Source organism: Plodia interpunctella, chromosome 25, assembly GCF_027563975.2.
Source record: "Plodia interpunctella isolate USDA-ARS_2022_Savannah chromosome 25, ilPloInte3.2, whole genome shotgun sequence".
Lineage (NCBI taxonomy): Eukaryota > Metazoa > Arthropoda > Insecta > Lepidoptera > Pyralidae > Plodia > Plodia interpunctella.
In genome coordinates, this window is record NC_071318.1 from 988,617 (window position 1) to 1,003,046 (window position 14,430).

The following is a 14,430-nucleotide window of genomic DNA, read 5'->3' on the forward strand; positions in this document are numbered from 1 at the left end:
CATTTTCAGAAACGATTCTATTCTTTCAAATCAAATCTGTTAAGTATATCTGAAATTAAACCTTCACAGGTACTTTTCCGTGTCAACTTCACAAATAGCTACAAACTATTTGAGAACGACCACTGCTGAGAAATGCCGAAAGATATATAATTAATACATAGTATTATTTTCTGATTGATTTACAATTGCTGTTTTTTTATTTTTTATTATGAGACTTGTGTCAAGTTCTAGGCGAGTTTTTAAGTTATGTTTGGACCAGAAACTTCACCCCAGGTGAAGATCCAGGGATCTTCACCTGGGGTGAGTTAAGACTAGGCGCATTTTTCTCTCTCTCATTTTCATGTGTCACGGTTTCCTACGAAGCTGTGACGCCACGAAGCCAGGGGTTAGAATAGATATAAAATAGATAGATAGATAAAACTTTTATTTGTAAAACAACAACACAATACACAACCAGACTAAAAACACAAAATAAAACACAGTATTCACATAGCACAATTGAGCAAGTGTACTGTGTTGCAGCAATACAAAAAGGCCCATCTCAGTACACATATCACACTGATTTTCAGATGAGACCTGAATCAGTGTGCGAACGGTGTGTGTGTGTGTGTGTGTGTATATTAACAGTTAGGAAGGAGATATATAACTACAATTGATATATTACTTATACAATAAACATTGACTGTAGCTACATACACGTACCTAACATAATAAATAAAGAAAAAATAAATAAAATACAACATAGGTAAATTAGTAAAGGATGCTAAAGTACATAAATAATAGATTACAATACATACAATTTACTAAAAATAAAATAAACAATTAAAAATATATATATATATAAGTTTATTCCAGTGGCAACACCCGCTACCGGCAGCGAAGTGTACAGTTATTTTTTTGAGAATTTAGAGGGTAGGCTCGAAATTTATTTTTAAAGTTACAAATAGAAGAAATAAGTCTAATTGGAGGTGGTATATTGTTACAACACTTCGTCGCCCGGTAGCTGCCCCTAAACGCAACCGTTCTGGGTCGATATACCAGCAAAGGAGGACGACAAGATCTGGCGTTGGGATAATATGGAAAATAAAACTTAACAAAGTTGAAGGATTACAAGATTATCTAGAAAATATCTAGCTATTCATAGGAAATATACGTCAAATATATACCACGCCATGAATCATATGCGCAACGTCTAATAGATCACGTAGGCAATGCATTTTAAATCATAAAATAAAAAGACCCTGTACCCAGTGTAATCCTTTTATCGCTATCGCTTCATTATCTTGGTAGAGGCCATCAGCTGAGATGCAAGCGTATTCGAATTTCAAAAATATTCGAAACAAACATAGACGCGTCGCCCGTCGTAGAGGGAAGTCGTTTCCTAAAATTTCTTCTGTGCCAGTGTTAAATAAAAAAAATACAAGATGAAGTTCTTAGCAAGTTTAGTGCTTTGCTTTTTGTGCTACAATTTGTCACTAGCCAGTGTGAGTATTGCATTTTTTTTTTAATTTGTGTGCGACATAGTGTTTTCTTGCTGTGTTTTTTATGTTATTTTTTTTATTATTTTAATCTTTTTCTAGATTTTACTTCAAATATCACATAATGCTATATCTAGTTGGATTGTCTTTTTTAATTTATTATTATGACGATCTTTTTGTACGTGTTTCTTCTACCTCCCAATAAACATATGTATTTACTAGCTTCTTTGTTAGACAGAATATATATATTTTTTTTTTGATGAAAGTGTTTAAGTAATTTAAAATGAAGTTTGCAAAATCCCGAAATAATTTTCACGATATTTTACAGGCTAAAATTAATTAGATAGATGTATGTGACAAAAAAAAAATAATAATATTGTTATGTCAGTCATTTTTGATAATTAACATTTCAAAAAACTAAAAAGAAAGTATTGTCTAAAAGGAAACAATTTAAAAATTCACATGCGGTGGACGCCCGCATCACGCGATGACGCTGTGATGTTATTGTCATGTCTCTTTCTATGAAAGAGATAGGTATACTGGCCCTGATTCCCTATCCCTCTTGTTGCCGTGGAATCTTTTGGGACGTCACGTAGACCCTTTTCTATAGGGCATAGATATTTCCATCTCTGAATGTCCAGGGGTGGATTTCAAAGTATGACGCCCTGGGCTAATAACAATCAAGGGCCTATTAATTTATTAAATTAGGCAAACTCTGTTTATACGTATATATTTTAAAAAAATATACATAAGACATTTTCACCATTACGAAGCAAAATCTTTGCTCATTTCAAATTATTTTTTTACTTTATAAATCATTGATTTTTATATTTCATTAAAAAGACAAGACAAGAATGTGTACCCGCTGAAAACAATTGCATTAAAATTTTTATTTTGGCAATACTACTAATACTATAAATGCTAAAGTTTTTACGGATATATAACTCTTTCACGCAAAATCTACTAGACGGATTATTATGAAATTAGGTATACGAATAGAATATAACCGGGAAAAATACATGGGGTACTTTTTACCCCGAAAGGTACTTTTTACCCCGAAAGGTACTTTTTAACACGAGACCGAAGCCCCGGGGCGCAACTAGTATCTAATAAGTTTAAATGTTTGTGAAATTAAGATGACAAATGGTTATTTTGTTAGCAATATTTTTATTAGATTAATGATTAGATTAATTATAATATTGGTTTTGAGCCGCGAGTTAGGCCATGGCTAGTACACTTTGTCTATTCATAAGAGAGAACAGGGGAGAAATAATAAAAATATCACCATAATAGTTTGGACCATTTTCTTACCTCAAACACGTATCGTCTGCTGTTTATGTGCCCCTTTGAATCCATGAGGCCCGGGGCTGGAATGCAAAAAGCCCAAATAGTTACGCCCCTGTGGATGTCAACACAATGCATTTGGAAAAATCTTATCTTGCAATGTGCAAATGAACTAACAAAATCCAGTTGAGCCCCCGTTTATAAAGATAAGATAGATTTTTGACTTCGACCAAAGTCTAAAGTATTTTGTTATTATTGATGTTATTTATTATCTTTGTTTTCAAGTTTAAAAACAAAGGAAAAATGTAACTGGAAATGAAAGGAACCACATTATACCAATAGCATTTCATTCATCATAATATTTCAGGCAGAGATTTGATTCACTTGAATGATAGACACGCAAATGAAGTTCAAATTAAATAAATATATCATATTTACATACTTTTATTGTTCCAGGAAACCTATAGAGTCGGCATCATCGGCTCCACCGCCTACTCTGAATCAAAACGATTCTTGCCGGCAGTTCTAGAAGCCTCTAAACACGTAAGACTTTTGCACTTTTACTAAACTGTTTTTATATAATACTAGATGTTGCCCAGGGCTTCGCTCCCGTGGGAATTTTGAGATAAAGTATAGCATATAGCAATCTTGGATAATCTATCTTTCTAGTGGTGAAAGAATTTTTGAAATCGGTTCGGTAGTTTCGGAGATTACCCGCCTCAAACATACAAACTCACAAAGTCACAAACTCACAAACGCTTACCTCTTTATAATATAATAATAGTATAGAATAAAATAAAAATAAAATAGTATAGAATTTATAATATAATAATATAATAGTATAGATCATAATAAGAATGGTGGACGCGGTGGCGGTGTAATGGTTGAGACGCCCGCCTGTGGATCGAAAGGTCCCAGGTTCGAATCCTACTCGTGCCACATGAGTTTACATACGTATCTGACTCATGTATAGAGTAGTTTTCTTCGACCACCACTTGCTTCCGGTGAAGGGAAACATCGTGAGGAAACCTGCACACTGGTTGATTATTATTAATTTGTGTGTGAAATGGAGAAGGCAATGGCAAACCAGTCCATTAATAATGCCAATAATGTTTTTGTGTGTGTGAAACACACACGTAATAACCACGATCATCACCAATGAGGAATACGACTATGAAGATAATAAGTATTTTTTAAATCTGATATTCATACCTATACCATAGGGGATGAAAATTAGTATGAAATGAAAATCATGTCTATTCCGCTTTCCCAGAGAAATTTACGCTGGCGAAGCCGTGGGCAAAATCTAGTACATTACAGTTAAATTCGGGGCTCCGATTTAATGGGAGTTGTGGGACAAAAAATCCAATTTTCGTTGTTGTTTAAAACAGTAATCAATATGTTCGGTTATGAATAATAAATAATGTAAACTCATGTCTTTGGGATTAGGTAAATATTTTTTATCTCTGTCTTTAAGGAATATAGCACTTTTTGATAACTAATTCTGTTACGGAATTAAATTCCATTTTATGTCGCCAGTTACAAAAATGGACCGATTTTTGTAACTGGCGACATAAAATATTCTTTGTTGTATCTAATCAAATCATCTTGCAGAAAAACAAAATTTAAAAACAACGAGGGACCTAATGTAGATCCTTGGGGAACTCCAAAGTTAAAAGATAGTTTTCATACAATTGGCTGACAAAATGATATTTGAAAGAAAACTCATGTAAAAAAACTCAACAATAACGTTAGGAGCCGTTTATTTTGATACATATTAAAGTATGCATATTTTGAAACAAATGGTGTGTGTGTGTGTGTGTCGATGATTTTATGCTCCTTTCTAATATTTATGTAAATGTTTGTTATATATGCCATTTTAGGTTTTTTCGGCGAACTGGCTTAGTGAGCGAGCAATTTTTAAGCTGTGCAATTTGTGTGTGTAATTTTTGTGTGTGTGTAAAAATTTATGACTCATTATGATCAATCATTAAGTATTTCTTTAAGAATACTTTGTTTTGATTTCAATAACGCGTAAACAAGCTAATAGTGATTATTATATATTAGTCACAATAAACTTACAATAAGTTTATTGTGACTAATATCCAAATCAATTCATTTATTTTGGACTAAACACAGATATATGAATATTACAATGTGGGACAAAAAATTACATTCATTCATGAGTTACATTTTCGAGGAACGCTTAAATATTTTTTTTTACTTGTGTGTATATATTTAACTTCTACACATATAATAAAACTGTATGAGCTGAGGATCCGACTTCCTAAATATTATCTCCATTCCGTCCACGACGTCCACTATATTTCTATGAGAAAATTATATTTATAAATACGATTGTTTTCAAGACTTCGAGATATTTTCAAAATTGAATTCATAATCTTCTGAATGGACGTTGCGTTTCTAATGCATAATATTATCGTATAATAATTTCTTCTAAGAGTTCAAAAGGTCATGTATCTAGTGATAAATATAGACTGTTGTAATTAAACATTGAAATATGTATATTATTATATTACTTCCCTTGTTTTATTTACCTCATTTATGTAAAGAACTGCTAGGTTCTGGATTTTATCTTCATTCAGGCCAGCAAACAAACAATTATTTCAGAAATATTCTTTTTCAGATTGCCCTGTCTTATATTTTATCGCTTCCAGGAAGCACTATTTATCGATATCGATATTTTTTGTTCTCAGAATGTCGATATAGTGGTCCTACCGTCCAAAGACTTGTCTTCGTGTCTCGCCGCTCAATGTGAATCGGACAATTATGATGAGGTAATTCAAAAGACAACAACACACGGATCTATTGAATGAATGAAATAAGTTCTAAGTGATTTTTGTTCGATTGTTCTTTTTTTGAATCAAATCAATTCATTTATTTTGGACTAAACACAGATTTATGAACATTACAATGTGGGACTAAAAATTACATTCATTCATGAGTACTTAGGCACACTTTTGAGGAACGCTTAAATATTTTTTTTAACTATCAGATAAAAGTAAGACCGTTCGCCTGTGATCAAAAGGTCCCATGTTCGAATCCCACTCTTGCCACATGAGTTTGTGTACTAATCTGACTCAGTATATGACTATAGTTTTCATCGACCACCACTTGCTTCCTGTGAATGAAAACCTCGTGAGGAAACCTGCATTATTGGTGGACATTTCAGTTTACTAGTATGTACACGACTAATTGCCACTAGATTACGGTGAGCAGTCGTAAAAGTCATGTCATATGGCTTTAGGTGATTTGAATGTAATCTGCCAGTGATAGCAATAAAACACTTGATATGAACTCCTCCCGATCAGAAAGTCTAAACAGCAAAACGTCTAACAAAGCGAAACGTGTAATGAGCAATCTGCCTAGCTAGCAAATCGTCCATGTAGCAAAACGTCTAACTATCAAGAGGTCTATATAACAAAACGGCTATTTAGGAAATCGTCAGTTTCTCATTATGTACACTTATGGACACAACTGCTAGTAAAAGTCTAATAAAAACAATATTGTTTATTTGAAATAAAATAAATAAACTTCTTCGACACAACAAACATAAGATATTATGTTTCCGTAACATTACACACATTATTCCATGTTCACAGTTTCCGTATGTATTGACACAAAAACATTTTATTTTTCAGTCGGTGAAAACTCTGTCCGATTTAGCCAAGAAAGCGAAGCTATATATCGTAGCTCATTTATTTGAAAAGACCCGTTGCCAGAACGGATATGAGCTGACCAGAAACAACCTCGTCTTCGACAGGGAGGGATCTATAGTGGCTGAGTAAGTATTTACAACGTAAATTTTCGCTCGCACATTCATTCAGGTCTCATCTGAAAATCAGTGTATCGCCCCTCTGGGTGATATGTGTACTGAGATGGGACTTTTTGTAATGTATTGATTTTACATCTGACTTGAGGGGGAAATCTATTACACACATAGAATATAACAGTGTTGAATATAACCTGGAATAACACACAGGGTACTTTTTATCCCGAAATTCCCACGGGAGTGAAACCCCGGGGCCTAGCTAGTCATTATACAGGATGACTTTTTATACATTGGCAATATATTGCCTACATTCTCAGCCCATGATTCTGAACAACTTTTAGTATGGGAGTAACTCCAAATTGCGAAAAAAGAATCGGCTGATCTATACAAAATTAAATAAGGTACTTATTTAATTTTAATAAGTTGTGAAAAATGTATGGATTGCAGCTGCCTGATTCATTTTTTCGCGGTTTCAAGGTTGATTCCATACGTTGAAAAGTAGTTTAGTACCATCGACTGAGCATGTATATAAAATAATGCAAATGTATAAGAAAGCACCCTGTATAGTGATGTCGGCGCCTTTTGTTAACAAGATACGATGCATTGATTTAGCCTTGAAACCCCACTTGCTAATCACATGTGTGCTACTATTGTTTACTGTTTAACGTTTTATTAGTTCGGAATGCTATCGGTTAATAATCAGGTCAGTTATTGGCCCTACGAAGTATGGTGATTTAATCAAAAGCCAACTACACTCTTGCGGGTGCCGTATAAGAGGCGACTCAGGGATAAAAAAGACTTCATAAATCATATGCAAGGGTACCTCACTCTCGTATATTTATGCCAAACACATGTGCTTGCATTGTTGTGTTCCGATTTGAAGGGCGAGAGAGGAGGATTAATATCCTAAGTCACAATGTGGGTAAGGCGCGTGTGAGACCTCTAGTGTTGCAAGCGTTGATAGGCTATGGTGACCATATTATAGTTATGCCCGATTGCCTGCTTGGTAATATAAAAAAAAGAATCGAGGTTACAAGCATTCGCAATGAGACAGTGAGTCTTCAATTCAATATACATAATCTATACTTCTATACTATTATTACAAAGAGGTAAGCGTTTGTATGTTTGAGGCGGGTAATCTCCGAAACTACCGAACCGATTTCAAAAATTATTTCACCATTGGAAAGTTACATTATCCATGATTGATATAGGCTTTATATTACATCTCAAAATTCCCACGTTAGTGAAGCCCGGGGTGACATCTAGTTAAGTATATTTAGCGTTACCGATAAAATTGTCTGTGTACCTATCTTTTATATTTATTTTGTAATTAACCCCTTACGTCAGAGTTATAAGTTTACTGTCCGTGGCATCGCAGCAGCCAAACGGCTGAATCGATTTTGATGATGCTGAGCTTTTTTTATTCGAAAGAAAATGTAATCGAGCCTGTACTTAGCTATGTTTGGAAAATATGTTCTGGCGAAACTGTCAGCTCTTTTCTAGCTGTTGAGAGGATGCCGACAATTTTGGAGTCGGGTTTTTTTTACCGGGTTTGATCCCCGGTCGAAATCTTTAATTCAATTTTTATTATTATTTAGTGCAATAAAGAGTAATTGTAAATTGCCTGGATTATGGTAGCCACATTCAGAGAGGTGTCGTGTCGTATCAAGAAGTGAAGGAGTTGGCTTTGGAGAGAGAACAATGGAAGCAACTCCACCGACTAGAGCCTCGCTCTTAAATTACACGATGGTAACGACATTCAGAGAAACCTTTTTCTTCATCAGCTACAGGAAACCAGTGAACAACCTAGCCAACTGCACATCAGTGATGGATGATGTCGCCTTCACGACGGACTTTGGCGTCACCTTCGGAGTCCTTATGGGGGATGACCTGGTGTTGAAGCCCAGTGCAGGAATGAGGAACTATGTGATGAGTGGCGCTTCGCACGCTGACGTACCGCCCTTAAACGGTAAGTTACGTGTTAAAAATGATTTCCTATAGTCCACACCAGTAAAACGAAATCCCCAAAGGTTGTCTGGAAGAAATTGCATTTGCGATAAATCTCTCATTTATATTTGAACTAGCTGTCGCATGCGGCTCCGCTAAGCTCTTGCCCGCGGCAAAAAGTAGCCTATGACATCTCTTGTAACATGCAAAAATTAGAAACATATGTTCAAAATTGAAATAACATATCATCATTGAGATAGAGAGGTGTCGAGCGACCTGCGATGGGCGGACGATATAATAAAAGTCGCAGGTTGTACATGGATGAGAGAGGCACAGGACAGAGGAGGGTGGCGTACGCGAAGAGAGGCCTGTGCTCAGCAGAAATAACGAATAGTTTAATATAATAATACACTGTCGTGGAAACTGAAGCTGTGGAAAATTTCAAGAAGTTCTATTCTTGGGCTGCATTCTGCAGTATAATTAATTTCGTTTTGTCAACAGCTCACCAGTTCTCCGCATCGTGGTCGTACGTCAACAATGCTAACTTGATCACCGGCTATTCGGCCTTCGCCGGGAGAACTGGAAGGAATACTGGACCTTATGTTGATCTCATGAAGACCTCGCCAAATGGTAAGTCCAAAGTCTAACCGGGATGATATCGGATTAAGTCCAAACGAGGATGAACAGGCGACACCTGTGACATGTATACTGTACCTTCCTAGGTACACAGGGATGATAACGGCTTAATTTAGGTCTAGCCAAAGATAAACAGGTTACACCTAGGCATAACCATGTGAGGTCAGCAGCACATAGGGCCGGACTGATGAAAGGCTGAACCTACATCTAACCAAAGATAAGCAATGTCTTCGCCGACACACCGAAGCAAATGAAACTCAATAATAACTTTTAGATTATTTAATGAATTTTTCTAGTTAAATAATACATTGAAAAAATGCTAAGGGAGACGCGCCAAATTTGAGAAAAAAAAAGTAAAAAAGATGACCGTGACGTTGACAGCTTTGACATTTGGGCAAATTAAAAAGCTAGTGACACTGAAGCAATACAGCCATAGGCATAAACAAGCAGGTTACACCTAGGTGTTTACAATTGAGACCGGCTACACATGAGATCAGCAGCCATTTACTTAAACGTCCCCACTGCTGGGGCATTGGCTTTCCTTACGCATGGATAAGGAGTTTGGGCCATGACACACCACACGGCGAGTTTTAATGACTGCAAATACAAACGGGAATCGTGCTTCGGAAGGCACGTAATGCCGGCTCCAAACTAAATATAATAACTACTAACTAACGTTGGTTATGTACCTATTTTTTATAAATTTATAATGATTCATAAAACCCAGCTGCATGTTATCGCCTTTTATCACAACAACGATAGTTTCCTTTTGATCGATTACATTTAAAACATATGAAATATTTGTGTACTTAATTGACAATAAATCAATTACCGAATTCTTTATTCACAGTAAGTAGGTATTATTCGAAAGAATGGAGATAGATCAAAAATAATAGATGATAAAATATGGTTCGATGTTGACGTGATTTGCACGTGGCGATAAATTGATTAGATTGTGACTTCCGAAGTAACTGGCGACGAGAAAGAAAGAAGCATCGAATACATGCTGTAAAAAACACCAAGTCTCGCAGCTCAGTTATTGTACCGTAAAAACTGTAAAAAGTTGTGTGATCCATGTAATACCAAGTCGGTTAATTTATTTAGTCTCTACTTAAGTGACCTTGTCTTAAGTTATCATCATTATTTGACGACCTCGGTGGCGCAGTGGTAAGGTTCTAGCCACTGAACCGAGAGGTCCCGGGTTCCATCCCCGGTCGGGTCATGATGGAAAATGATCTTTTTCTGATTGGCCCGGGTCTTGGATGTTTATCTATATATGCATTTGTTATAAAATATAGTATCGTTGAGTTAGTATCCCATAACACAAGTCTCGAACTTACTTTGGGGCTAGCTCAATCTGTGTGATTTGTCCTAATATATTTATTTATTTATCATATCAATATTAAAAATATTTTACATTTTAAATAAACAGATCGACTTGGCCAGCGCATGATTAGATTGTTTATCATATTAGATTGTTCTATATCACAACATTATAGCACTACGGTCCATCAACCTGGTTTCTCACCAAAGTCCTTCCGATGTGGGATGATTTAGGTGAGGTTTGCGCCCTGGGGCTTCGCTCCCGTGGGAATCTTGGCTTAAAAAGTACCCTATGTGTTATATTCTACTCGTATACCGAATTTCATAGCAGTCGGTTCAATAGATTTTGCGTGAAAGAGTAACAAATATACATACACACATAGATCCTGACAAACTTTCGCATTTATAATATTAGTAGGGTAGGGTGTCATGTGTTGACCAACTTCGGCTTTGTTGACTGAAAAAAATTGTTTCTATATAAAACTTCGTTAATAATAAAACCAAATAAGTAGAAAAGCCTTCAAATTTTCAAATTCAAAATTCTTTATTCAATTTAGGATTATATTACATCACTTATTGACGTCAAAAAAGTACTTAAACTAAGTCTACTGCCGGCTTCCAAAGCGCAGGTGAAGAAGAAGGGACGCAACAAACTTCACCGCAGCCTTTTCTCCAAGGTTTATGATAGATATCCTTCTTCTTCATAATCTTTCATTATGATAGTCAGATGATGTTTTAAATAAATTCAATTTTGATAATGTTTAATAATATCTCAATACGTGTGACCTAGCTTTTAAGAATATTTTATTTATTTGTATGTTAGTCTGTAAGGTATTTATAATATGGGTCACTGGCATTTGTATTAGGGTTTTTATACCGTACTTATGTTATTATTTGAAGTAAAATGATTTATTTGTTATTATTATTATTAAATAAATTACAGGACCAACCACCGCACCGGTGTCCAGCCTCCCCTCCTCATCAGTCCCGGGGGAAGATCTATCCCACTACGTCATCAGGCCAGTAGACATGGGACGCAGCTTGGATGGGTTGACCGAGACTGTATGCCAAGGAAAGTTCTGCTGTGACTTCTATTTGAAGACTAAGCCAGGTACGCTCAGGGGCAAATTCAAATTCAAATCATTTATTCAGAAATTAGACCTTCACAGGCACTTTTTCTCGTCAATTTTTATATTAAATAGCTATTTCTCACAAGCTACAAACTACTGGCATTTCGGAACGACCACTGTTGAGAAGAAATGCCGAAAGAAACTCATTTGAACAGTGTTGGTCCCTATCATTCCAGAAGGGCTTACCATCCTATTTGTTTCTTACAATGTTTTTTTCTAATAATATATAAAAGTACATAATGTACATAGCCAAAAGGTATATCAAAACAGGTTAGGATTGTGATCCGAGTGCTGATTAAAAAAAATATATATATAACTTACACAAAAATATATGATAAACGAGATGACCAGTTCTCTCTGGTAGCATCCGTTCACGAGTTAATATCTGTACTATGGTAATGTCAACTTTATGAATGATCGATTTTGGAATTGATCTCCCTCAAGAAAATTGACGGTTCGTAATGACAGCGCGGCCGCAGCGGTCGAAACTAATTAATAAATTTCTGTTTAATTCTCTTCCAGAAACCCAGAAACCTAAAATGCACTACGGTTTGGCAGTCTTCAATGGCGTCCGTAGTTTCGACAAGAGTCACAATATCGGCTCCCAAAATTGCGCTGTGTTCGCTTGCGCCGGCTTGTACAAGAGATCTTGTTCTATTGGGTGAGTTTATACAATTTACAATACCTATAATTTATACTTTAATGCACCAAGCAAAAGTACAGGAAGTAGGTATTAAACATAATTGAAATAAATGGCGCAAATACGGATATAGCTAAAGTGACCTCTTTCATACTTGGAGATGAAAGAAAGAGAGAGAATAAACAAAATGTCAGGACACTTTACACGATACAGATTAAAGGGATAGGGTGCTCAAGATAAAAATTTTCGGTCAATGATTGCTCATTGCGAAAGTATCGCTTGCTGAGCGCGCCAATCACTGCGAACTTTAGCTATTTCACATTGAAATTGTGGTCAATCTAATACAAAGAAGTGCTGTTTGATGTCTTGAGACTGATATGCGTGCCAATGGTCTGATAAACAAGAATGCCGATCGTGCAAAGTAAAGGAAACGAGAGAGAGATAGACAAGTTACTCTTCAGAAGTTAACAGCCATAGCTGTTACGAACAAAATCAGGTAATAAATAACTTGAATATAATATAGGATCTTTCCTCTTTCCAGCCACGAGATTAACAGCACAGTCACCTTCGAAAAAATCTTAATCTCAAGCAATTTCACCTCCACGGCCAACTATCCCATCATTCTTTCAAGCGATGCGTCCAAAATCATCGATAAATTCTCATTCGACATCAATCCAACCGGTTTCACCAGCCTTGTAATAGAAAATGGCGAAAATCTTCTCAACATTGCCATTTTCGGCCGAGATTTCTCCAAAGACAGTGAGAAATATTACGTTGACCCCAAACATATGGTTAATTTAAATGTTTACGATTACATTTTCAATGAGGACGTCCAAGAATTCTTTGATTATCTGTGGATTAGGCTGAGGATACTTATTGTCGTTGTGTCTATTTATGTTCTTGAAATGATGTAAGGTTTAAATTTATTTATTTATTCACAAAAATCAACACACCCCTAAAGTCTTTTGGATATTAAGCGTTGAAGGAAAGAGACAAAACATTTTTAGGTTATTTTATTTTGTAAATTAAATAGTTGCTATCTTTAACGTTGTTACACAATAAATAGCAAAAATCTTTCATTATTTTCAATAAAAGAAACTAATTAGAGAAAGAATTTGGCTATATACTTTCCTAAAAACATAGACGTTAGGGTTTAATTTTATTAAGAATAGGTTTAAGTAATATTGTATTGTCCGGACTGCGATGTTTCACAGCGCGGTTTTTCGCAATTCTGCCACACATTGGATCTTATTAGAGTATTCGCACGGGTGGTAAAAAATCTACAGTGTGGATAGCCTCTAAAGGTATCAATATAATTGATTTTTTTGCTATGGAACGGTCTAATTGGAGTCTCTATGTAACTAATTTTAAATCATTTGCACTTTGTTTATTAAATAATCGTTAATATAACTTAAGTGATTTGACTTCCTGAGAAATAATCACAGATGTCAATCTAATTTGACTTCTGCATGGAAATAATCTAATTTTGGTGTTATTTATCGATGTGTTTTTTTTAATTTGTGTATTGATGATGCTCTCCGTAAGTTAATAGCATGACTCAATGTTACAATAAGGTATTGTGGTACCTACTTAATATTTTTTATTAATTCACCGCCTAACCCATCGTTCGCTCTAGCGTGAATCCCTTTCAACATAGTGACATTCGACGTCAATGATAAAATGTGTCGTTTGAAAGAAAGAAAAAAGATTAATTTGATAATACAACTATTATCTATGATAAAACTCAATGTTCTATTATTTTGTTGGACAACAAAATTTTAAACGCTTGTTGAAAAAGCGCTCGTGTGAACGTAAAATCAAGAAGGTGTTTTGTTTTTGGTATTTATTTGATGTATGGAATTTAAATATTTCCGATCATAATTTTGCTTATATTATAATAACAACATTATGTGGCTTGTAAATGTATTTACCTATTCAGTTTAATCGCGATAAACATGTTAACATGTTATTTAAATCCAGTGCAGACTTTTGAACTAAATATGTATAAGAATTGTGTTTATCAAATACAGTGTTACATTGTAGCTATTTTTAGAATGTAGTTTGGTAATTTCTACGAGCGTTTCACCGCGGCCGCGCTGTCATTACATTTTTTTTTTATAAAGACAAGAAAATATTTACTACCAGACTTTATAAAAAAAATAACCTATAATTGGTTAATGATAATTTTGTTAATATTTG

The 14,430-nt window shown here is 35.1% G+C and overlaps 1 protein-coding gene across 1 annotated transcript; it reads left to right on the forward strand.

Annotated features, from left to right (window-relative positions):
* The first annotated feature begins 1,127 nt into the window (after positions 1-1,127).
* Positions 1,128-14,347, forward strand: LOC128680807 (vanin-like protein 1). Its single transcript, XM_053764236.2, has 9 exons — positions 1,128-1,484; positions 3,219-3,305; positions 5,480-5,560; positions 6,425-6,567; positions 8,340-8,524; positions 9,004-9,132; positions 11,405-11,572; positions 12,114-12,252; positions 12,773-14,347. Exons 1-9 carry the CDS (start codon positions 1,425-1,427, stop codon positions 13,143-13,145), a joined length of 1,365 nt encoding a protein of 454 aa, XP_053620211.1. The 5' UTR covers positions 1,128-1,424; the 3' UTR covers positions 13,146-14,347.
* The last annotated feature ends 83 nt before the right edge of the window (positions 14,348-14,430 follow it).